This window comes from Temnothorax longispinosus, chromosome 11 (assembly GCF_030848805.1).
Source record: "Temnothorax longispinosus isolate EJ_2023e chromosome 11, Tlon_JGU_v1, whole genome shotgun sequence".
Classification (NCBI taxonomy): domain Eukaryota; kingdom Metazoa; phylum Arthropoda; class Insecta; order Hymenoptera; family Formicidae; genus Temnothorax; species Temnothorax longispinosus.
In genome coordinates this window covers 2,902,715-2,927,304 of record NC_092368.1, presented here as the reverse complement: position 1 = coordinate 2,927,304, position 24,590 = coordinate 2,902,715, and the positions used below count along the sequence as shown (strand labels likewise).

At 42.8% G+C, this 24,590-nt stretch overlaps 1 protein-coding gene and 1 long non-coding RNA gene across 7 annotated transcripts in view; one reads left to right on the top strand and one right to left on the bottom strand.

Annotated features, from left to right (window-relative positions):
* Positions 1-24,590, bottom strand: part of LOC139822048 (frequenin-2) — a 56,055-nt gene that overhangs the window by 7,537 nt on the left and 23,928 nt on the right. For 5 of the 6 annotated variants that reach the window (XM_071793566.1, XM_071793567.1, XM_071793568.1 and 2 more), the window contains 6 exons: positions 20,717-20,741; positions 20,397-20,445; positions 20,061-20,150; positions 19,300-19,378; positions 18,446-18,534; positions 131-13,394 (listed from right to left, as the gene is read on the bottom strand). In XM_071793566.1, the coding sequence (XP_071649667.1) occupies positions 13,227-13,394; positions 18,446-18,534; positions 19,300-19,378; positions 20,061-20,150; positions 20,397-20,445; positions 20,717-20,741 (500 nt within the window). In that variant the 3' untranslated portion in view covers positions 131-13,226. Of the gene's footprint in view, positions 1-130; positions 13,395-18,445; positions 18,535-19,299; positions 19,379-20,060; positions 20,151-20,396; positions 20,446-20,716; positions 20,742-24,590 lie in introns of those variants that run through there. The other variant, XR_011734430.1, reaches the window with a different exon arrangement.
* The window catches only part of LOC139822050 (uncharacterized), an 83,836-nt gene continuing 74,960 nt past the window's right edge, over positions 15,715-24,590 (top strand). The window contains exons 1-2 of the long non-coding RNA XR_011734431.1: positions 15,715-16,641; positions 17,172-17,225. This is a non-coding gene — a long non-coding RNA (uncharacterized lncRNA). The remainder of the gene's footprint in view (positions 16,642-17,171; positions 17,226-24,590) is intronic.

Genomic DNA, 24,590 nt, shown 5'->3' with positions numbered 1-24,590 from the left:
CTTTTATCAACAGGATGCCCAAAGACTGCATGTTTAAGGATCATATAGCGCTACAGAAAGGGATGGCAACTGGGACGGTTTTACAAGAAGAACAGGCGTCGAAAAAATACGAAAGAAAGAAACAGCTATGTGTGCTTGAAGTTATTTTTATTAATCGCCATCATATCGCATGTCACGATGTCGTCATTTAGAAAAAACGCATGGGACCATACAAAATAACAATGCGCTTAGATTTTTGTGGTAACCGAGCAACGTCTCGAGGTCGCGTTATTTGTTGCATTCGCTCTCTCTCTCTGCTTCTGTTCTTTCTTCTTCTCGCGCTTTTTCTTCTTTTTCCTTTTGTCTGTCGCAGGATCAGAGCAAGTACAAGCATTTCAACGGATCGTCGATTGTACAACAAACTACGGAACAATAATTTTATATCATCTAACAAGACGCCTTTCGTTCAATCAGAGCACCATGCTTCTCCCCGCCTATCGTTCAAACGAGCCTTTCCCCTTTCCCCCTCGTTAGACTTTCCGTCATCTCGCTCCTTCTCCATTTTCGTCGCTCTGTACTTAGTATTTCTCTTCGTATTTAGTGATTGTTAATAATTATCACAGAAAGTTTGTAAAACAATGATGTTGACGTTTATTAAGTGTACGTGTCGTGTTCCTCCTTCCGTGTGCACGGAACGGATGCAATGTTCAGTGTATGCGTGTGTGTACGTGTGGACAGTATACGTATGTGTTTATGGGCGTGTCTCTCGAGAATGTGTATTATGCATTTAGACGGAAAAGTTTCGCACGTTGCTGCAAATATAGTAACAGTAGTTAGCGTTAGAGTACATACTAGCGGTAATAGTAGCGGTACAAGTAGCGATAAGTATAACGGTACACATTAGAATAGCCTTCGTGCATCGCAGCGCTTAAGAATAGTAATATCTTACTATAGTATAGAGAATATACTTTTCCTTTTTATGTTAACGTTATTATCGAAAAAGCCGCTTTTTTCGAGGTCGCCGAGGTCGCCGATGCGTAAAACAAGTGAGAGAAATAGAGAAAGAGTAAGAGAAAAATAGTGAGTGAGAGAAGGTAATTGTAGAGAGAAATGTCGGTAAAAAAAACTCACGCTTATCCCAATACGTATCTCTGTTCAATTCCATTGCAATTCCGTTGGGTTTTTCGCCTCCCAGAGCGCTTGTCCTCGGAAGTGACTATTGAAGGAAACATATGAATAATTCACGGTATTGACCGATCGTATTTACACTTTGCAATTTCGCAATACAGTCCAAGTAGTATATTTAACGCGGGGATGCTTATAACTTAAAATCCGCATAAGTAAAACTTAGGATTAGTACACTGATTGTGAGACTGTTCCAAAACCATTACTTTTTCCATCTACGACTTCTTCCACCGTTTTAATCATTAAGAAAAATATATAGCTGATATTATCTTTATTTAAAATTATTTAATGTTCAATATTAAACACCTTGTATTAAAATTTATCGTAGAATTAAGAATGGAATTTCGTCAATGAGACTAGCGGCCCGTGGATATTAATTTAAAAGGTCATTTTAAGCCGTAATTAAACATTTTCTCAAAAAGGACGGTTTTCGTTAAGAAAATTCTCTAAGAATATTCTCATTAAGAAAAAAATTGACTCAAGAATGGTTAAAGAATTCGTTAAATGAGAGGAACGGTAACAGTTTTGGTTTGGACATTTTACATAATCGCATAGACGCTCTTGTTACGTCAATCTTCTATAACTCACAGTGAAATAACGTCCTAATATCTATTTTCACGCTACCGCGATAGATATACCGTTTCGTGTACCTTTGTGAAATAACCTGCAACGCTTCCCGGAGGAGTAATATAGTCAGAGCGGCTCAATAACAATCGGAAAATAGGTTACAGAAGGTTAAGCCTCGCAATCCTTCTCGAGGCACGTAGAGCTGCAACGGAGATTTATCTCTAGCTATTAATAAGAATATCAAAGCGAACGCGAGAAGACCAGAGATACAGAACGTATATGTTGAAAATTCTTATCGAAATCTAGCCGTACGCGTTCGAATCGATCGGATCTAATCACCATAAACATTCCATTTGTTTCCGCGAGCATTGAGAAACACGGCCCACGGGTGAGATTCGCGAGCGCGTTCGCGAGATCGCGATAAAAATTCCAAATCTCGGTGACCGCGTGACAGCCGCCGCCGTGAATGCCGTGATGGGAAGCGCAATTCCGGCGTGGACGGCAGCTCGCGGATACAATCGTCCGACAGCTTTATCCTCGAAAGCGCGTCTTTGTGCCTCAGTGACGTGTCTGTGACCCGTGTCTCAAAGCCCTTTGTCGCAAATTGGAGGCGGATATACCGTGCTCGATTGCGGTGCAGATGTCCACGGGAAAGCTTCCATCTGTGAAATGACTAATTTCTCGTTCGCGCAGTAATATGGCGAAATTAAATCCGATACCGTATAGCGGCTTTAAATTAATTATCGTAATGCGCTTCAAGGGATTCAAACCGATTGCCGCGTTGCATTATACACACGGCGATAAACGGTCACAGGTACGAATGCGACGTTGAGACTTGTTTTGCTGGATTATATTTGCATTGAAAACGCTTATTTCACAGCCATTAGCGCTATCGAAATGGAATTGAGTCGACCCAGCGGTTAAAATTATGTTAAATCGTAAAGAATAAACTGCGCAACGATATGCAACAGATATTCTATATCGCGCTGATCTCGCTCGAATAAATGTGCAAGCCCGCTTAACGAATACAAATGGAATAATTATCCCCGGCCGATAGTTACGTAATGACCTCCGGGGTTTCGCCGCCGATTACTTTTCGCACTCTCGGTGTTTTCTCACTTCCATCATTCTGATCACGCTCGTGCCTGTTAATCGCTAATTACCAACGTTAATGACGCCTCGCTGAATGGCCGCTCGCGAAAAGACGCGCCGCGCCGAGATAAATGCAGAGAAAATGGGACAACATCGCCTGGAGCAGGCACGTTGGAGCTTTTTGATTTCCTTTCGTGTTCCTTCCCCGGCACTTTTCGTCGCGCGCCTTTTATCTCCTCCGGCCTCCTGTATCAGCCTCATCTACCTCTTCACGAATTACGAGAGACTTTCAGCTCGCACAAAGCGTTCACTACGAGAATTCAGTTGACACGAAAAGCATCTAGAAATTTCACTAAGCGAGATTCGACTCTTACACTTATGCTTCCCGTTGAAAATTGTAAAAATTGCTTAAGACGATTTTTTTTGTTACTTAATAATTCCTTAACGACGATAAAACTTAATCCGATACACACTCGCGCGTTTGTCTTCCCGTTTCCCTCGCATTTTTTCGTTCTCCGCGTTAGTCGTGGGCAAGAGTCCCATCGGCAGAGTTAACTTATTTGCGCCAGAGTAGAGAAACAGTTTTAAAGCCGGCGTTTATAAGAAAATAATCAGAGGTCACGGGGGTGCCCGCGGATATTGGAAAAGCTAAGCTTGTTAAAGCTGATGGATTATTTTTTTTTCTCATTAAACGTTTTTAAAATCTTTCTCCCTCTTTTTTTTTCTCTTTCTCTGTCGTTCTCTATTGTGGCGCATGATTACCTCTGCTGACGCAATCTTCTCCCACCTGACATGTTGCCGCCAAGAGATCGATGCGCGACACACCGGCGATAAAAATCCGGCGACGAAAATCGCGAAAAATCGCTTTCGCCCCCGGCTCGAGGCCGACGACAACGATGCTCCCCCGGTCTTGCATTTTTTGACGCAATGACGCTGCGAATTGCGTCGAAGCAAAATCGGACGTGTGTTAGAAAAATAGAATTTTCGACCGCCGCGATAACTCGACAAGAATGAAAAACTGCGGAAAGGAGGCTCTCTTTACTGAAGTGGCCGTCGCGGGAGATCATCGTTGGCATTCTTCGACCGTCTCATACGTCTCGCCGTAGTGATTCATCCCCCTCGCACGTCGCCAAGCCTGCTCGGGTTAGGTATGCGCGCCGTCCGCAACTTGGACTGGGTTGCACCGACAATCTGATTTAACTAACTCCAGGTCAGTGATTCATTATCTTCAGCCGGATTATAATCCCTACTTATGGGAGTCCTTTGATAAATTTGGAGATTGGATTTGATTAACGCTGATGAAATCAAAGTTATGACAAAGTAAAGTTTTACAAGTGCAAATAAGATAACGGAGCATTTATTTTCCAACTAATCTCGAGCGCGCTTTATCTTAAGTAGATCTTAATTCGCGACACAGTTACCAAAGTACTCGGTGCCAAAAATATAAAATTCTTCAACTTTATCCAGGGTACGCGTTTCCGAAGTACATGGCGGAGCTCTCGCAGTAGATTTCGCGCGCAAGACGGAGAGGAAACGTTTAAGGTTTACGTTAATTGATGTTGGTGCAACCAGCTCTTAACGCTCGACGGCGATTAAAAACCTCCGCCACGATGTAACAAAGTGTTCCACGATTATTGCTAAGGTTCAAGTGATATCCAGGCCGCGTTTACGGAGCAGACTTTGCAATAAACGCGGTTGCATTCATTTCTTTCGGACAGGCCGGAGTGAGCGGAACCGGCTATCAGCGGCGTTCGCGTTTGCACTTATTTTTCCCCGGTAGCGAAAATACGCCCCTCTCGTCGCGTAAAGTCGAAAAGTTTCTCACTCCGGCTTGTCAGAACTAGGATCATGTTCGAGGCATGCTATACAAAAAGGTGTTTCACGACCGACCGGGCAATGTCCACAGTTCCGCGAGGTGAGCACGTATTACGCAATATATATGTAATCGAGAATATCGTAAAGTCTTACGTGGAGTAGAGTACGTGTTACCAGCAAAAATGTAGATCTTACGTAGTGATAGTAATGTGAAGTCGAGCTTTTAAAGTCTTACCCTAGCGTATAACGTAGAAGTATAAAAATAACGAGCTGACGATTCGTCCGGAAATTCCCCGTGCGAAGTAACTTTCAAAGTATAAGAGACTGAAAATGCACAAGTAAATCCAAGCGACCGTGACAACGTTGAATATCCTTTAAACCGCAAGATATTTCTCTAGACACTATTTTTTTTTTATGGCGCTACAATGATGGTAACAGTAATATATTTCTCAAGTACAAGTTCTACGCGTACGAACGATGAAGAACATACTTCCCAGGCGAATTGTTTCTTGCTGTTGTAATCCAAGTCGCGCGCGCAGTAGAATATTTATTATTCTAGAATATATGGATATGATATTCTGTTAGAATTTTCACGCAAGAAGAATTCGTTTATAATTGTTATCTATTATTTTGATTTATTTCACGTTACAGCGAGGAATCAATTATTCGCACTTACAGTATACAACATTTGCATTAATTTAAATGTTGCATGATAAATCGCGATGAAAAAAAGATCGAGTCCTTGATGGCTGTATAATGATTGTCGACATCTTGTAGCAGCGAGGTGCAAGAAACGAGAAATGATAGCGAGTTTTTTCACGTTTTCGATGACAGGTTCTCGAATAAATCTTCGCGACGTGACTCTGGGATGTAGGGTAAATTTGCTCGCCGGTGTAATATACGCGTCGTGAAATAGTCGTTATTTAAACGGGACTGCGCGAGCTCCGCAGTTCTAATGAGCAGCCCGCGTGCACGACACGTGTTGATCTTTGCCAATATTTATATTCGTATTAGGGGAACTCGCCGCGCTCTCGAAGCGATTCGCGTGCGCCAACATTGCGGATAAGTCCTCGTTGTTGTTTGTTGTTTAAGGTTGATTAAATGCCGGGTCACGCGTGACAATTAGAGCGGCTCCGCGAGTTACAACTTTCGAGTTAAACGTTAAAGCTTCTCCCGGCAGCGATTCGCCTTATTGCGTGTTTCACCAAAACGTGGCGTTTCGCCAACATTTGTGCGACTTTATGTCTCGTCAGCGGACGAGGTGGTTTGTTGTGCACGAATAACACTTTCCGTCTCTCTCCGCGCGCTATCGCTCGAAATGTTTTTTAAGCGACTATTATTGCTTTTGCACAAACTATCTCCTTGAGTTTATAAATATTGTTTCTAGTCGTTTTGCAGAGAGACACGGAGAGAGAGCTAGAGACAGACGTGTGTTGGCGGCGAGTGGCAGAAACAGGAACGTTATATTTCATCGATTTGCGGTACGCGTGTCCGTCGCGTAGACAGGTGACGATCCAGAAAAAACGTAAATGTGAAAAATAGCGATGGATATCGAAACATTAAGATTGCATGTGGCACTCCGTGGAAATTTATTTGTTTACATGTAGTTCGAATGTTGAAGTTTGACAGCCGCAGGCACTTCGCGAGTTCCTTGATGCCGCGGCACGATTTGGAGCGAAACTCTGACACCGCTGTAAAGTTCGTAACGTCGCGAAAGTTAGCGGAGCAATTCTCTCAATTGAACGGATATCGAGAGCGGGTCTGAATACCCTTTACCCCCAATACGGTATTCCCATCCGCGTATCCGGTCCACCGAGACGTAAGCGTTATTTCCAGAGGGGAGCTGCAACGAAATATTCTCTGGATCGATCCGACGCAACGCGGCTGAGCTCGCGCGCGCGATTACCACCGGTTTAGACAACCTCGAAGCTTCACTTCGGTTTAACTTCTGCGAGAGTGCGAAACTCACAGAGTCGAGAACGCGAAACCCGCAGTCGAGAACGACCGAGGGATGATTGAACGGAATGGAGGACGACTTGTCGGGGACTTCAACTTAAGAACCTTACAGAGCGCTCGAAGTTCCGTGGCGACTATCTGCTTACGTCCTTGCTTAAATCCTGATCGACGCAAACATGACAAATAAATCCTAAGGGACGGACGCGAGGTTAACGTCGGTAATATCGTCGCGGAAACACCATCGCTTTTCACAATTACGCTCGAAGTCAACAAGTCGATGTTATTGCGACGGGTAATTCCGTTCATTTTACCAAACTTTGTTTACTCATCTTTATTGTGTCGCGAATTAATCGAAGCATCGCTAAAGAATTGCTTGTTCGTAATTCTCGTTTAACAATTTCCCATTTCTCCGTGATTGACGACGTTAACTGTTGTTTTCGAGGAACTTTAAATCCGTATCTCGCAACATGATAAAATATCTCTCTCTCTTGAAACGATGCATCATAATCCCTGACCCGCGAATTATGTAAACGAGAATCGCGGCCAATAGTCGCGATCGAATGCGGCGAGCTCGTGCTTCCGGAGAAATGGATGGCAGGTAATAATGTTAATGCTGTGCCTCGGAGAACGTTATTTGCCAATGTCGTCTCCATCGTCGCATGGCGCTACTCCAGTTTGATCTCTGGAGAGAGATGCCGATTGGACCCAAAAAAAAAGAAGAGCGAGGGGAGGGAAAAAAATTGTCGTTGGGAAGTTTGCCAATATCGGAGTCATTCTGCGATGCCGGTCACGCGTGCAGAGAAAACGTCAGCGCCATTTCGCCGAGGCCGACATGCAGCATGCGTGTGTCTTTCTGACTCTCCCCCTCCCCCACGTCCAAGCGCATGGGTATCGGCAAATATTTGACGTAGCTAAATAATGGGGCGCACCGATCCGTAACGAGTGATTGATACCAGTTACACCAACGTCACACCGTGACGATGTCGCGCGCGCGCGCGCATATGGGCGTTGTTGCCTCGCTACCAGCGAATTTCGGGTATTTGGTCCTTTCGCCGCCGATTGCGACCTCGGTTTCGCTCGAGGGATTGACTCGCCGGTTTGAGAGGAATAGTTAATATTTGTTTATGAGTAGGTCGCGGCGACCGCGCGTCGTCGCCGGATGCAAATTTCGCGATCCGGCTTTGCGGCGGTATTGTTTGTCCAAACGGCGTTTTGAAATCGTATAAATGAAAGTCCTGAGGCATCGTTAGGATGCCAGAAAGGATAATGAGCGTCGCGCGTACACGCAAATTCTTAAAATGTCTTTAAAGCAGTTGCGAACTATGAGCGAGAGCACAGTTGCCGAGGGCGTAATGGCTTTCGAGTTTATCATGGGTGTAATTAATCGTCGCTCTTGGCTGCTGATGTATTGCAGTACGCAAACATTTATCCCGGAATTCGCTCCGCTGCGCCGTTGTTATCGCCACGATTTTACTTCGCTGCGAAACTCGAATCCGCTAACCGCATTGCCGCTCGTTGTATACGTTCGGTGGCGCATCCCTCGATAAGGAAACGAGTGGAACAAGAGTGGAAGTAAGGCAAGCGTGAAAAGAAAAATATGCTCGTGGTAAAGGTAGCGAAAAATGTCCGATAATTTTACGAATGGAAACGTGTGAAAAGTAAAGGAAGGGATGAAGTATAGTACAAATTTTAGCCGGTTGTAAATCTTTATTCGCGGGAAAATCTGCCGGGCAACGAAATTAACGGAGGAATAGGAAGCGGAAACAACGTCGTCGTCGAGCACACGTTACGAAGAAAATGAGTTTTGCGAATCGACCGCCTGGAGAACCGTCGAGGCTCCTGGCCGTCGTTCAAGTTTTATCCGGAAATAAACTTATCCACACGGTCACTGAAATTCTTGCCACGTGAGAACTTAAACGAGAACGGAGGAAGGAGGGTGGTAAAATCGCCGGGTTGGATACAACGCAGACGTTGAGGGTGCAGGCACGCGCGCTTTGAATTTATGGCGAGCCGACGACGACGCGACGGCAAGTTCCGCGCGCGGTTGAAAAATTAAGAAAAGGCGAGAGACGAGATGCAGATGCTTGTGACGTCGGATGTTGCGAATTTGGCGGCGCGACGGGGATAAATGAGATGACACGGAGTGTCGCGACACACACAAAAGATAAAGACTGCAGAAATATAGACCCGGCCTGGTTCTCGTTATTCCGTAATTTTAAACTCCGGACGTACGCGCTCGGCTTTTACGGCGCGGCTAAAAATTCGTCAGCCGTTCTGAAAAGTGTCAAACGAAAGACGAATCGCAACGTGTCTCGCGAAGAATTTCGATACAGCTCGCTATTTCGTTTCCGCCGGGTGAAAAGGGGTTGCTGTGCGCGGGGCAAGGTGCTGTTTATCTGCAATACGAATGTTGAGCGAGCCATTTATAATTCTCCGTGTGCGAGAGATTGTATTGAGCTGTACCAGGTTCGCTCTGAAAAAAAAGGGGGTGAGAGCACGCCATACCGAGATGTACGAGAGGGTAGTGCCGCGGCGAATGTTAATGTAGTGCCCGAAAAAACGACAGGTCGGAAAGATTCATGGAATTTCATTGTATTGTTCCGCACACGTTTGATATCCACGAGGCGAAGTGAATAACGGTTCTTAAATCACGCGAGATAATGGTGAGGTTTTAAGCGGCGATTTATCTCTCGCGGACTTGCAACGGCGAGTACATTCTTGCGAAATTAATATTTGCTTATTATGTCCGAGTCTATTTTTGCGCTCTAGTTCCAGCGCCATTTCCAGTGCGTGAAATTTTTGTCGCCCCGCGAATATACGCGAATATATTACGCACGTTATTTAGAGTAATAACATGCGCTTCGCAGCGTCGCATTTACATCTCTAGAGGCATTCCGAGCTTCAGCTTGTGAATTTTTGCTGCTGGTTACGCGACATTTTTCCCCGCAAAGAGTCATTCCTATGTAGGTTGGGACTCGTATCTCCTTTCGCTTTACAGCCACCCAATCGGAGAATAGATAGCGGGAGCGATGGAAAGAGATACGGCGCTGCTTTGAAAATTCAATGGCACTGTGAATTCCAGCCTTCCAAAGGGCGACCTTTCTTCATTCACCTCGGCAAACTTTATCTTTTTATCCTTGCGTTAAAATGTTTAATTCTCCACTGCAGGCGAAGTCTTGCGGGGGCACGCGTCGTAAACCCATTTTAAAATTCGCTTATTAACGCGATTGCATTTCTATTTATTTTGTTCGTTTTTTGCCGACAGGGTAAATTAATTTCTCATTTTTGCGTTTTCATAATTTTAATTGCTTCGCTCTCGCCGCCGCGTAATACACAAAATCAAGTGGTGGCCGCGTTACTGAAGAGAAAATGGGGGGGCTTAACGGACCATTGTCCCGTGATGGCTTCGCCTGGAAACTTCATTTTTACGCGCTAGAGCGTAAGCCAGACGCGTCGTCATGCAGTTTCGGTGGCAACGGGCTACATATTGCATGGAGGCACCGGACCAAGTGCCTATGCATTTTTCATAAGTCGTCGGGCGATCCTTTCGGAGCTTATTTAACTTGCCGCTATCTCTGCCGGAGCACGGGCGACGTTTGCCCTCTCGAGATATTTTCCCAATTTCCTCGGCAATGACAACTGGCCGGCTCCCGTGTAAACGTCGGTTTATTCTTTAAAAAGGGTCTCCGTGCAGGGTCACGAACCGTGGCAAGATTTATGATCGTGCACCTCCGAGTCTTCTCATTGTACGTCGAGAGGAATCCATCCCCCGCGCGATCCCGCACCTATAAGAGATGCCATCGACATAGTCGGCCGCGAACTGTCGTCCTGCTTTTCTCGTCGTCCTTTCCTCCCCTTCGTCCCTGACGATTCTCGCACTTCCAGCGTTCCCTTTTGTTCCTCCGCATAAGCTCAGCCGCCGCATTCGTATGACCGTATCCCGCGGAATGCAGAACGTTATAACGGATCGATCGGCGAGATGTGGCGCGTCTCTACCTATCTACCTCTACCCACCTAGTTCCCTTTAATCGTCCTTGGCGCTCCCGCTCTGTCGCATTGGATTTTCCCCGCTCTTATCGGACGACCATCTGACGCTCTCCTTAATATCGGAGAATAGGAGATCCCGAAATTCCGATAAATCCGTGTACCAATAATGTCACGTCGCGCGGCCGTCCTCACTAACTAAGCAAGTCGTTATCGTATTTCGCTGCTCGCTTCGCTTTATTGTCTCCTCCGCGCATATCGTGCGACTGCAGAAAATCAGTTGCGTCAATCAAGTCGAATTTTCAATGTGAATCATCCCCTCGTTCGTTTTAATCGCTTCTACCGCGATGTGTAAAGATCGTCCCGACCGCGACCTTTGCTTCCTTTAACTTAATCACTCTCGACGCTTCATTTCAATCTGGTATTTCTCTCCCTTCCGCTTTTCCTACCTTCGACTCCGGTTTAATATTCGATGGAGGCACGTTACAATGATTAATTAATCGCCATTATGCAAAATATGTAGATTGCCACGCTTTTTCTGCCCTCCGTCTGTTCCGTCCCTTTTTCACGTAATTTTATTCTAGGTAAAAATACTTCCAAATGCCGGGTACCCTTTTCTTTATTGATCGTTAGCTTTATTCCACTCGAGTCATCTTGAATATGAAGATTTAGGTCGTTGAAGTTCGAAAGTGGAGCGTCAAGAACGTCAATGACTGCGATTGAAAAGATTGTGATTAAAAAATGGATGCACGGATAACAATACGAGAGATCCACGAGGCAGATGCAACTTTGCTCATTAATGTTTGACGATCGACTGCTATATTATGATACGCGATAATCGTATTTAATAAGATTATTTTTGTTAATACCATTTTCTTGTATAATTCTGTTTGAGATACATAGCTTCTGACGGAGATCTCTTATGAGAACCGTAAAATCAATAATAACACAACTTTTCCAACTATAATTAAGGAGTAAATAACGTATAATTATTTCTCACATTTACTTTGAATACATCTCTCGTGCTTCTGTGCAATTCTATAAAACGGCAAAGATTCCCATTGATAATACGCGTGCTGCAGCTGACGATTTGTAAGGCCGGCCACTTCGTCGTGTAAGTGACGTAAAACGCTCATTAATATCGGAAAGCAGATTACCATTATTCATCTTCCCCTTTTGCTTAGTCATCGTCTCCGTATCTCCGAATTTTTGCCATGCCGTTGTAATGCGCCGCGTTACGCAACGCGAGTCGATATATACTCTTACGAGACGGTTGCCGCCGTTTGTTAAGAAATCGCGCGCAAATGACGCCGTGTCCGGCGTCAAATCGACACTGCAATTTTATCAGTGGCACGCAACGCTCGTTAGTACTCGACGCCGGTGCTTTTTGACATTTGAAAATGAATAATCTGCAACACTTCTAGGCGGCAGCGTTACATAAAGTAGTTGTTATATAAAAGTCCGTATTAATATTTACGTTCGATGATTGAATTCGTAATGGCGAGGTACTTAATTCAGTAGAGCGCGCGTTGCGTAAAATGAAGAAAACAAGAGAGGCGAGGAAGAATAGTGTCCGAGTACCGTTGTTACGGCGCTATTCATCATTGCAAAATTTGCCCATCTCTCTCGATTCTTTCGCTCGACGTTTTATTGAAATACGTACAAGCTCATTGTGACTCTCTGGAATTTTTGTTTGCGGTCGTATTCGCTATGCAACGCCGCACAGTGCACGATCAGTTGTCCACATTTGAATGCTTATCCCCGCGGCAATTTACCCACTACCCATCCCTTTACTTATACCGTTCTCTCTTCCGTTTTTCTTCCCATTTTCTCTAATGTGGAGTCGCGCTGCACAAATCGGAAATGACCTCCCCGGTGAGCCTCGTTGAAATTCGAGCGGCGTGCTCGCGTCGAGTATATTCGAATTTTACTCGTTACCTGTATTACCGTGACGCTACTTTGCCAGCGGAATAACGGAAGCGTGGAGGAGGAGCGACGCGACAAAAGAGATTGCTTTCGAGAGAACGCCCCCGCGAGAACGGGAATTCTCTCCTCTCCGTAATTTGTACGTCTTCATCGTTCATACATCGTTTCTAACAGTTTATTCGTATCGAAGTTCTGCATGCTCTCTACCTAAAAATGTAATCCGCCCACGTCCAGTCTCCTTGAAAGCTACGACTGTTCAAACGCTATGGTATATCTACAGTTATATTAGCATTGAGATTTTCGAAATCGGATCGTTAACAAAGGTGGAGGGATCGGTTCACCAACGGGGAACGAGAACCGATCTTCCTCCGAGAGTTACAGTATATAGAGAAAGAGAGATAGGGCGAGAGAGTAGAAAAGAAGTAAGTAGTACTAGCTCTTCGACGAGAGATCTCTCTCCAAAAATATTCGCAAATCTCAACACCAACTGACGCCTCTCGCGCGCTCTCACACATTATTGCCTACCTATTAAATACGTGCATGCCAAACCGCGCGGATGTGGACTTGCCTTCTCTCCCAAGGTCTTTTCCTCGTCGGTCGATTATCAGGACGAGCGGCTCGCCCAGCTCGCGTACGTCGACAATTACGATAACGACGACGACGACGACGTGGAGACTCCCGATTTCGAAGTGATCGCGCGCCGCCTATGATGAAAATCGGGGTTACTCGCCGCCCAGCGAGAGCGCCTGGACGATCCTCGGGTCGGCCTTGCTACCCTCCCGGAATTCCTCCAGCGTGAGCTTGTCGTCGTGGTTCTTGTCCATCTGGTCGAAGATTTTGTCGACCCTCTTCTGCGGGGTATTCTCGTCCTCGGCTTGCGGCTGCTGCCCCTGAAACATTCAACGTTGTTCTCCGCTCAGAGTTTCGCCGAGAAAACTACCAAATTGCTAATGTCATTCTTCAAACTAGAAAGAAATTACCGAACAAAGTTTTTCGGAAAACGTCAATTTGTCAGCGAATTTGTGTCCGTTGTTAAAAACGTAATGCTATACTTGTGATATATATATGGGAAATTTAATTCCAATTATCGTGAGATTTTATCGTCATTACAACGCGCGGAAAATGATACGAAAAATTTAACTATCACGTTATTGCTTTATTGCCGCAAAATCCATCGTTGATAATGCCGTGGTTTACGTCGTTTACGATATTACGAGGTGCTTTGCGATATTGATTTTTCAATTGATTTTTTCGTTTGATCCTGTGGGTTTTAATTGATATCGGTTGATCGGCTAATTGCCTGCATTGTGATCTGTATCGGTTGCATTCAATCGTATTACGCAGCTTGATCGGATTTATTGGTCTAAAGTCGACCGTCAGTTCCGCGCGCCTTTGTCGACCGCTACCTGCATGTTTATGAATTACCATGTGCATGCCCCGCTGGTATGCATATAATATTATATGTCACTGTATTTCTCTTTGAAATTAATATTAACGAGACTTCAAGGTGATTAATGGCGAACCGTTGTCGCGAGACGGATTTGCCGCGATCGCATCGAATTTTACGTTAAAATTTGCATCGGGGCGCGAATATCCGCTATAAAACAGCCCTATAAAGCGTGGAGATATTTTACTGGACCCTTGAAGGGTTTTTCGCTGCACATTCTGCAAGTTTTTCGCGTCTCGATGAAAGTAAAGTAGTTTCCGTGGAAAGTTTCGGCTCCAAGTGCGTAGTCTGCACGAACATGCGCGGCTTTGTGCGTATTGGTAATTTAGTTAGCATTACGGAGAAAATTGCAATTTGCAAGCTAATGCGCATTTGCTGTGCACTTTAAGGCGTGTAGTCTGGGGATAAAAAAGAAATTCAACCCGCGCGTATTTATAATTCTTTCTCTGCTGAAATCCTCTCGGCTGAAGTCGATCTTGAAACATAATATAATTTAATAAATCTATTATAAGAATTTAATATTAATAATGTAACGTTTCTGAGAAACTTAAGTGAGAAAGAACTTAATTGTGAGAAACTTAAGTGAGAAATTTAAATGAAATTTGTCTTAAAATAAAACCTGAACTTTTTGGTTCTTGTGGTTTAATAATTAATTCTGAAGAGAAATGTGATTGGAGAAAAGAATTGCATTTAAATAACTTCAATGAATATTCAGATAAAGAATTGCACGATTACCTACATGGACGCAAGTTGATTTGAATTCAGCAAATTTGGTGCAACGAGAGACTATAGAATACTACTTTTTTTTAATTTTTATTATCGTTTTATTTTCATTTTTATGTGTAGAGTAATAGTGCTGGACTATAATATTCTCGCATTGCATGCATATCGATCAGTGAGCAAATCACGATTATTTGAAAATTAACTTTTTATAAACATACATCAATCAATATCTCAATCAAATATTCATTTGAAGCGAATGAGAAGTTTATTTTTATTTTAATCGAAGAGTATTTATGGACATTAATTTGTCTTTATTATTTTTCTCCAATTTTTTAATAAATCAATAGAGGGATGAAGTAAATATGAAATTAAATTACGAATTAAATTATTATTTTTTGTAGCAATATTTACATTATCCTGATTTATTTGCGATTAAAAAATAACAATATTTATAAATCACATAATTTTTGATTGATTAAAATTACATAATTTTATCCTCACTAGTAAATATTTGGGAAAAGAGTAATAACGAATTAATTTACATGAATATCGCTTTGATTAAAACAAAGATAAATTTTCTGTTTTTAATTTAGGAATTCTTTTCAAATTCAATTTTAATCAAGCGTCCAAATTTTTACTGAAAAAAAGAAAAAAACAATATAAACATGTCAATAGTAAATTTTAACTATTACACATTAAATTACTTAACATGTATATATAATATGCATATGTATTAAATAAATTGCAACATGTTTGCTGAATTAACATAACAAATAAGCTTCCAAAATTAAATTCCCATCGAGTGGAAATCGTTATCTTGAATGACGCTAACGAGTCCGTAAAATAATGCGCGACGATAACATTATAGCGATTAATATTTGCCGAAATCAACTTGAAATAGCGGAACGCACGTTTGTTTTTCAACGTTTTTTTTACGTTAGATGTTTTGGGACCACTGTGGTATGTGGCCTTGGCCGGCCTTGGCGCTTGTTGTTACGCCCCCCCCCCCCCTCGCCGCGCCGCCATGTTGTCATTCGGCGACGCTGAAGTGAAGCGGACAGGTAGTAAGTAGTGCGTGTCACTGCGTTATTATCCCTCGAAACGCGATCGTTACGATTACTGCCGCGCACGATTTCCGTTTTGAGCGATTAATTAACTCCGGCGGCTAATGACTCGCACGTGATCGAGCCTATGGACAACAATTATCGCGCGATTTATTCGACGCGTTGGATTTGAAATCGAAATCGAGGTTATGAAGAACGGGGATCGCGGAGGATCGCGAGTCGCTGTCCCGTCGAGCATTTCCGGGTAATAATTGCTCCTTTAACGACGCTTGCGGATCATATCTCATCTCTCATACTCTCATCTCGCATCGCGCTTGCGAACAGTCGACTCGAGCGATTCAATTAACGGGGACTCGCCGCTTTCCGTAGGTACTTATCGATCATTTATTAATAATTAACTTAATTGTGCACACTGAGCGAAATATTCGGCACTCAAATGTAATAAATTCTATAATACGATACATTTTTAATGGATTTTATAATTAAATATTTCGTTGTCCAAAATTGTCGCGTGCTCGGTCCTCGTTTTCTTTTCCTTTTCTTTTTTTTTTTCGACTGAGATATTACGATCTCGCTGGGGGCTTATGATACCCTCGAGGATTTGACATCCTGATAAAGGAGCGCGGACACCGCGTTGCCACAAGTCGTTAAGTGGCTCGTACGTGGTGAACGCTTTCCATGTGTTGGAGAGTGCGGCTCGAAGTATGGGCAAAGTGCCGTAAGCGTCATGTCTCGACTTTTGAACTTCGAGAGTGCCGTAAAAAGTTTCGCGCGAAGTGTCGTAGTCTTTGTTATATTCGATTAATTAATAAATCATAATTAACAGTATTTTCGCGAGTGTTGTGACTGCAACCGAGGAAAGGAGGCCTGGGAGGCATCGGGCGACGGCGGAGCAACTGCGGAGTAAGTATAATTTATTATTTATATATTATCTATCTTTCCTTTTAATCGTTGACTCGTTTCCCGTTTATTTGGCTCGTTTATTTGGATAATTTAGATAAGAATAAGAGAGATTTTTTTATTCATATGATTTTATATCTTATATTTTTTAATAATTTATACTTGAAAAAGAGAAAATAATTTTTTTTTCACAAAATCTTATAAAGTTATAGAAGATATTTTGAAAATTATATACAGATTTGGTACTTATTTATTATACGGGCGCCACGTCTAATTTTTTTCTACTGAAACAGCAATTATTAACCTATTTATACTATTTGTTGAAGTAATAGTAATTAAATTTACTGTTATATATAATTTTATTTATTTTAGAAGTGGCGTATAAATGAATAAATTTATTGTTATATTTGACTGAATATTCAGTTGAGAAATGAATACAGAAATTTTGTACAATAACTATTTCTTTGAAATCTTAATTACTTTGGCCACTTTGGGAGTTTCTATAATTTGGATCTTATATCTGTATTTTACAGATCAACGTAGTCTCAACGTAAGTCCACAAAACTTCGCCGCTGCGCATCGTATTGGTAAGTGATGAATTAATTAATTTTCATTTCGTGCTGAGAAAAACGGGCTTAGGAGAAGATTTTGAATTGAATTTGAACACGATATATTAAATTAACGAATTAATAAAAGCGCCAATCATTACTAATTGTACTTATCTTTACACGGCGTTTATTTTAAGTTTTATAATTTATTTACTACATAGAATATAGATTGATGTTATATTAATTAAAGCAAAGTATAACATGACGTAATAAAATCGTGCATAACGTACCAATCGAATAATCAATAACCTCGAATAATTGCGAGGCAAACGTGTCAAACTTCTAACAATCGTAACAATGTGTATAACACTTTAATGGTTTCGCACACGTGAATAATTGTTTTCGCTTCTCATCCAAGCACTCTCATTTTACCTCTAATCAAACTACGGCACGTCCAAAATATGAAACGTCATCCTGAGTATTTCAGGCTGATATTCGAAACGAGATTCGCGAGTAACGGTTAATAAATACGGGCTTTAAAGTTTCGGTAGACGTCACAACCGACGAAAGATTAGAGTGCGCGTTGCATAATACGAGGATGCATTATAGCTCAAAAGAAGCCGCATACATGTCGCGCCCGGAGCAACGGCGAGGGGGAAAGGTGACGTTATTATAGTTTACGTTTGCTAACTCGCTTGTAGCATGCTGCCGCGTTCGGAAACTGCAGAAGAGGATTATAACTTCCGCTAGGTTACATGTAAAGAGCCCATTCGGATAAAATATTGACTTGATATTGAGCACGTTGCGCGCGATGCATTATATACGATTGCATCGCAGCTAGCAAGTTGTTAAGCGAGCACGGGAATCTTGTGCTATCGTGACCTCACTTATAGATAGCGAGTAAGGCGAAACACAGTGATATAAACGTGAAATAAGCGGAACAATCATAGGTATCGAATAAGCGAATAAGCAATGGAATATTAAGATGATAGATCGTACGATTTTCTCATTTTGTCGAACAACATAGGTACACTTGACAGAAACACTTAACAAATTCGTGATTGTCGTGAAATTCAGTACTAGATGTAACAGATGACGTCAACAGGGCGGAGATAGTGTTATGTTATTTTGAGAAAATCGCAGGATAGGCATTGATAGGAAGATGCATTGTAGGAGTCAACAAAATTGAGAAGCGAACGACAAAACGTTTCGAAAGCTTTCTCGCAGGCCGAAAAGTAATTTGAAAGGGATGCACTTACAACCATCTGATATATCGCGTCGACAATATTGTACATCTCGTCCCTCGTGATGAAGCCGTCGTTATCCACGTCGTACAAACGGAAGGCCCCTGAAAAGAGACGGAAAAAGGAAGAAAAATGCGATTGACTTCTGCTACTGAAATTTCTGGAAGGACACAAAAATCCGAAGGTGCGCTTTGTTCGGATGAGAAACAGTATCTTTCACGTTTCACGCAGGATTCTCTCGCGAGCTTGTAAGTTCTGTCTCTCCGACGATATCCCGATCGCGACATTCTCGGCGAAAAGCAGCTATATGTTTCATTCTTTACTTTTGTTCGGATCGTGATCCTTCATTGATAACAGTTTTCTCAATCGAGGGACTTTATCGTCTTTCAGGTCGTCCCGAATTTTATGTACCTATATAACGATTGCAATTTGCAAATCCTTCTTAAGTATAAAATTTGCGAAGAAACGTGGATATTAATTTATTGCTCGATAATCAAATATAACGATTATCTCGTTTTAATATTAATTGAATGCAATTTTATCAGTTTTTATCTATTTTCATCGAAATGTAAAAGCAGTTACAAGTTGAGCTGCATCTCTGATACCAATTCTGATTTCTTTGCTGTCTGATTTCTTTTTATGCAAAGTTATCAGCGGCGAACTTTTTATTTCCTCAAATAAAGTTGAATTTAAAGACTTAATCACGTTAGGTAAATCAAAAATTCGCTGCGCGATCCCGGCGCAATTGTCCGCAACGTAGGTACCTAAAGTAGATGGGTAAACAAGGTAGCGCACGAGAGAACTCTCCCACATTCGAGTAGGTAATACGAGGGACGTTTTTCGAGGTAGATAAAAGGCGAAATACTCACAGTGAAGCTTTTCGTCCAGGTTACCGCGCGACGTCACCGAGAGCGCTCTTATGAACTCCTCGAACTCTATCGTGCCGTCCTGAAACAACAATTCGACATATCCTTATTTTGTCGCACGCGAGACACTATCCGCTATCGATCGCGGAATATTCGAGGATCACTTTGCGATCGCGTTTCTTTAAAGGCGGGATAGCTATCGGTTTGCAAGTCGAGCAACTGTCGGCCGATACGTTGTGCAAATAGGTTTCCCTCTCCTGGGTATTCGTATTTTCTCCCGGCTCGCAAATCGAATAGTCTCATGAGAGAAATCCGAAGAAAATTTCCGTCTCCGATATTTCTCAATATTTTCAATAAATATACTCGACGCGTGATGCGAATGTCAATGCTCGCTCGATTGCTTGCGGGAAGCGAGGCCAGTGCTGATTAAACATGCGCGATGATCAATACGGATTATCTCGGTCCTGGCGCGCGCGCGCGCGTAAATTTGTACAGCGTGCAACTCGCGATGTAAATTAACAGCCTATTCTTATCTAATGTCATGACTAAATAAACGCTTAACCGGGCAGTTAAACGGCAAATAAAGACGTTGCGAGAGGCAGCGGCCGTATAGCGAAGGGGAGGGAAAATAATTTGAGTAAGATAGTCGAGAGAGCACATCGCGTGATCGCTCCTGCACGCGAGCTGACGAACGCGAATTTGAAAAGCATGAGGATGCGCGGAAAACCACGACGTTTACATTACACACGTGACAAGAAACTCACGGCGTTCTCGTCGAAGACTCTGAAGACGAGAGAGGCGAACTTTGACGGGTCACCCTGGGGGAAGAACTGCTTGTAGATCTTTATGAAGCCCTGAAATCACACGCGAGCGCCATGTACATCACGAGCTTTTTGCTCGCTATTGATTATTGTGGGGTGATTAACCCTTTTCTGCGTTATTGTTGCCACGTGACATATGATTAATGTACTTTCCGTCCTGAGTATCTCATTCAGTTATGTATATCAGTTTGATTTTTTACTTTATGTTTTACTTGCACGACAACAACGGTTTTTTTTTAAATTAAAAGAAAAGAGACAGTTAATATAAAGAATGCATACCTGTTCTGTCAGCAATCCATCAGGGCAATCTTTCAGGAATCCTTTGTGCCTACGTAATACATAATAATTCTCGTATAAGTAATTATTTATTTAAGTAAAATTAACGTAAAAATTTTTCAATGTTACTAATGGTTGGAAATTACGGGAAAAATTGTTTAAAGTTTACTTGTCCGAATAATCTTTTATTTTAATTTGGCAAATTAAATCAGTTTTCTCGTAAATTATTTTCTTCTGATTGTCGGCGGAATCCTTAATCATTCTGTCCAAGTTAGCGAAAGTTCGTAAAATAACCCATTGCCGTTCTTAGAGCCGAACCTTACCATTGACGAATCTCCTTCTCGGTGACTGAAACAGAAACAAAAAGGAACATTTGGAGAGGTAATTAATTATCGGTCGCGCGACGTGTGTATAGGGCAAAATTGGGTTATTCCGCGCGTGAAAAGTGCCCCCCGGTAAGAAAAAGCGCGACGCAAAGAGTCGCTGAGAGAGCGGGGCGGAGAATTATTGTTCTCCGGTGTTCACCCAAGCTCGTATCAACTGCCGTGTGATTTACTGCACGACGGATTTACTCGGTAAATTCAGTACGGAGGTACGTGTCACTGAAAAACCCGATTGTCCCGTGAAAGCGATCAAATTTTTATACGGCGCCGCGGATGGGTGGGTCCGAATCGTTTCTCTTTACGTCAGCGCACGAGAAGTGGGACGTCTCTTTTTTTACGCTCTCCTCCACGTTTACTTGGACAGACGTGAAACGAAAATGTATCCCAACTAAAACTGACTAATTAAAAAAAAAAGAAAAAGGTCGTCGCAGTGCAGAGGCGATCCGTTTGGTGGATTGAATTTATTTGCGCGAAGGGGGGGGGACTGATATCACCGCGAAAGACAATCGATAACGGCGTTTGTTCCCCCAAGACGGATGCGCGCTGCTGAAATAACGAAAGTTTCCCTTCGAACCTCTGTATTTAAGCGAAGGGATTATTAAACGGTCTTTTTTGCGACGGTCGAAGAAAAAAATTGGGAAAATTGAGAAGGGAGATTAATAAACGTCTTGTCGATTTATTTCCTAAATTTCGATTTCACGCAGAACACGTTTGTCAAAGGGGATTTTTCGATAAAAGCGAACTTGGCGAAAATATTGGTTCGACGTGCTAAAATTGCACACATGGGAAATAGATATGTAGTCGATATGCTTTTTTGAAGTTTACTCCAAAGCGAAGGTATTTTATTTTTTCACTAAAATGTTTTATTGGAATTGCAATCTTAATTGATAACCAGGTGGTGGGTTACCCTCTAAAGTACACGTGCCGCAAGCAAAGCGCTTTGCTCCTCACGTCAGCTGAACCGAATGTGTTATCGCAAAATGAAGGAAGAGACAAAGGGTAAAGGGCGTAGGAGACGCGAACGCTCGGGATCGATAGAACTGCGAGAGAACATGAAGAGTTTTGCGGTTTATATGGTAATCTTGCGTCGTCCCAAGTATACTATTAACTTTCGCAAACAGTGCAGCGAAGCTTCCCCATCTCCGTGTGAGGAGAACTCTAACTGTACCGGATATCACGTGATCTCTCGCTTGTCTAATCAGGATATTATTCCGATCGCGGTAGTTCCGCAACTTTTTCTCGTTCCCGGAGGACTGATAAAAGTGCGCGAGAAGTTTCTCGACACCGCGTTTTTCCCGGGACAGATTGTTTTCGCGGGATATTTTTATCTGCGCGAAAATAAAATCCTTCTTTCGTCAGACATCTCCGCTCGCGGAGACCTGGACTCCCTAGACAAACCGTCGAATGTCGAGGCGCGTAATTATGCGAGACAAATCGTCGGCGATTGTCACGATGATCGATCACGAGCTCGCGAACCGTTCGTTATTTCTCGGAGTTGACGAGGCGGTGGACCCCGATGGCGATGGTCGACTGAAATATTCCTATAACTATGCAAATGAGATTCGCGTGGGAGGTTTTGTCGGCGGAACAATTCTCCCCGGGATTTCGTGCGCGACGCCACAAAAAAAGACTTGTTTAAACTCGGACTATTAATTTATAGCCTTTTGCACGTGATGCGCAACACCTCTGAATATTGAGAGATCCTCTGTACGCTGCTCCGTTTTCAACTTCTTACCGGACCTCTCTCGCGTCGGTCGGCTATCCAGTTAACCGCCAGTTTCGACTGGTATCTCGGGAGACATCAGTTTCGTGTTTATCTCGAGCACCATCGAGCACTTTGCGATTTCCGACATGGAACCATCGTTCATCGAGAAAGTTTGGGAGATATATATAGCATAGCAACGGGTCACGCGACTTCGATGGGAACGAAAATTCTCTCGTTTTTCATGCGATTGATTTGCGGCGGATATTCGGAGTGACATACGAGTCGCCGTTGGTTCTCGCGGCCCGTTCAATTATTCGCATATGCCAGCGGCATAACAGCCATTTCGTGGCTCATTTAACGAGTAATTTCCACAGAGTTAGAAAAATATTGCGCCGGCTACAAAAAAATCTTATGCACGACCTATCTTTCGTGAATGTGCGAGTTTACACTCTCTCTTTGGTTAATACACTCGAATCGGCTAATTGATCTGAAGGCCGAGAATGGTTAATTGGACGTAGTTACCTAATACTTAATACCTAATAACCTGACTGGTTTACTGGGCGTAAAAGATAGAGCACGCCCAACCAAAATGTAAACGCTCTTTTTCTCCGTCGTTCACCATTCTCCATTTTCCGCCTTTTTCACGTTTCCCTTAAGTAAATCTCTCGATATCTTCCGTGCTGCGAATTTTTTCCTCGAACGGGAAAAAATTTACCGCTCTGAATAATATGATCCGCTTTATCGCGTTAATTTGTACAAATGCGCTTGGAACGAGGATTAGCCGCGGCACCCGAAACCGCCGTGGTATTTATCGTTTAAATATGAAATTACTTTACCGCAGCACGTACGCATTTAATCGTGCCAGTGAAATATCGGGAAAATCAATTGTAATAGAGAATGCAAATTTTAGAGGCTACTGTGTAAAGCATTCAACATACTGTTGGCCATGTGCCGCCGCGTTACATATTGCACTGTTTGTATCAGCGATTAACTCTATAATGAACGATCTAAAGATTATAAAAAGCCGATAAAAGCAAATCGAATTTAATTTTTAATATGACGCTTTGATGAAAAAGTTGCGTCACTTATATTTTTCAAAAAAATGAACTATGGCTTAAAAAAAAGAAATAACAGTTAAATAGACTAAGAAATAATCAACGAAAAACAAACTTGTCGTTTATTTCTTTGAGTTATGAGATGTTGGGGCTCGAATAAGTAATGAAGATCGTATTCGCTCAAAATAAAAAATAATATTTAGATTGAACACGCGTCTGTCACAATTATTATTCTACCACTTAGTTGGAATTTTTTAAGATGCCGTTTATTCTGTTCTCGTTTGCCACAAGAAAGTAAGAAGATGGCACAATGTAGTTTAGGTTTCAAGACTTTCGGTTAAAAGCTATATATCCGTCGCACGTGTTCAGGAAGTTGTATGGACAGTAGATTTTTGCAAGTTTTCACCCACCATTTCTCCAGATATATTCCTCATACATTGCTTCTCTCATCCAGACACTTCCCCGTCTCTCCTTTCTTCTGCATTCGATAATAACCTCGGAAGTTACTCATGCACGTTTTCCGTCGCGACGAGCACAAGTTTTTTTAATCTGCGGCTCAACGACGCACGCTCGTAAATGGGAGCGTCGAGGACTGTCGAAAGGTACCGTCGAAGAAATTCAGTGATATTGCTGTCACCACCTCTGTCACCACATGCTAACGTAATCTCAGCTCTATTTTCCAGCAGTTGAATTAGGTTAGCGTTTTTTTTGGCCGCCCGTTTCGTTCGCGCTCGTCCTGGCGATAAAGTCGAAATTGTCGAATCAATCGACGCGTGCTTGGCAAACTGACGCGATATTCTTTCGCTTTCAAATACATTCCGTATTCGCATATCATATTTTCTGCTCGCGATTCGTTTCATGGGGGGGGGGGGGGGGATGGGTTTGAGAGATAGGTGTATAAGGTATAGAGGGGTTGAGAGTGTTGGGGGTGGGGGGTTAGAGTAGTCTCATCCTTTGGTCTTCTCGTATCTGTACATGGACGCGACGTAAAGCACAGTCGCTTCGTGTTCGCAGTTCGCCAAATATCGGGGGGAAACTTGCGTCGAGGTACGAT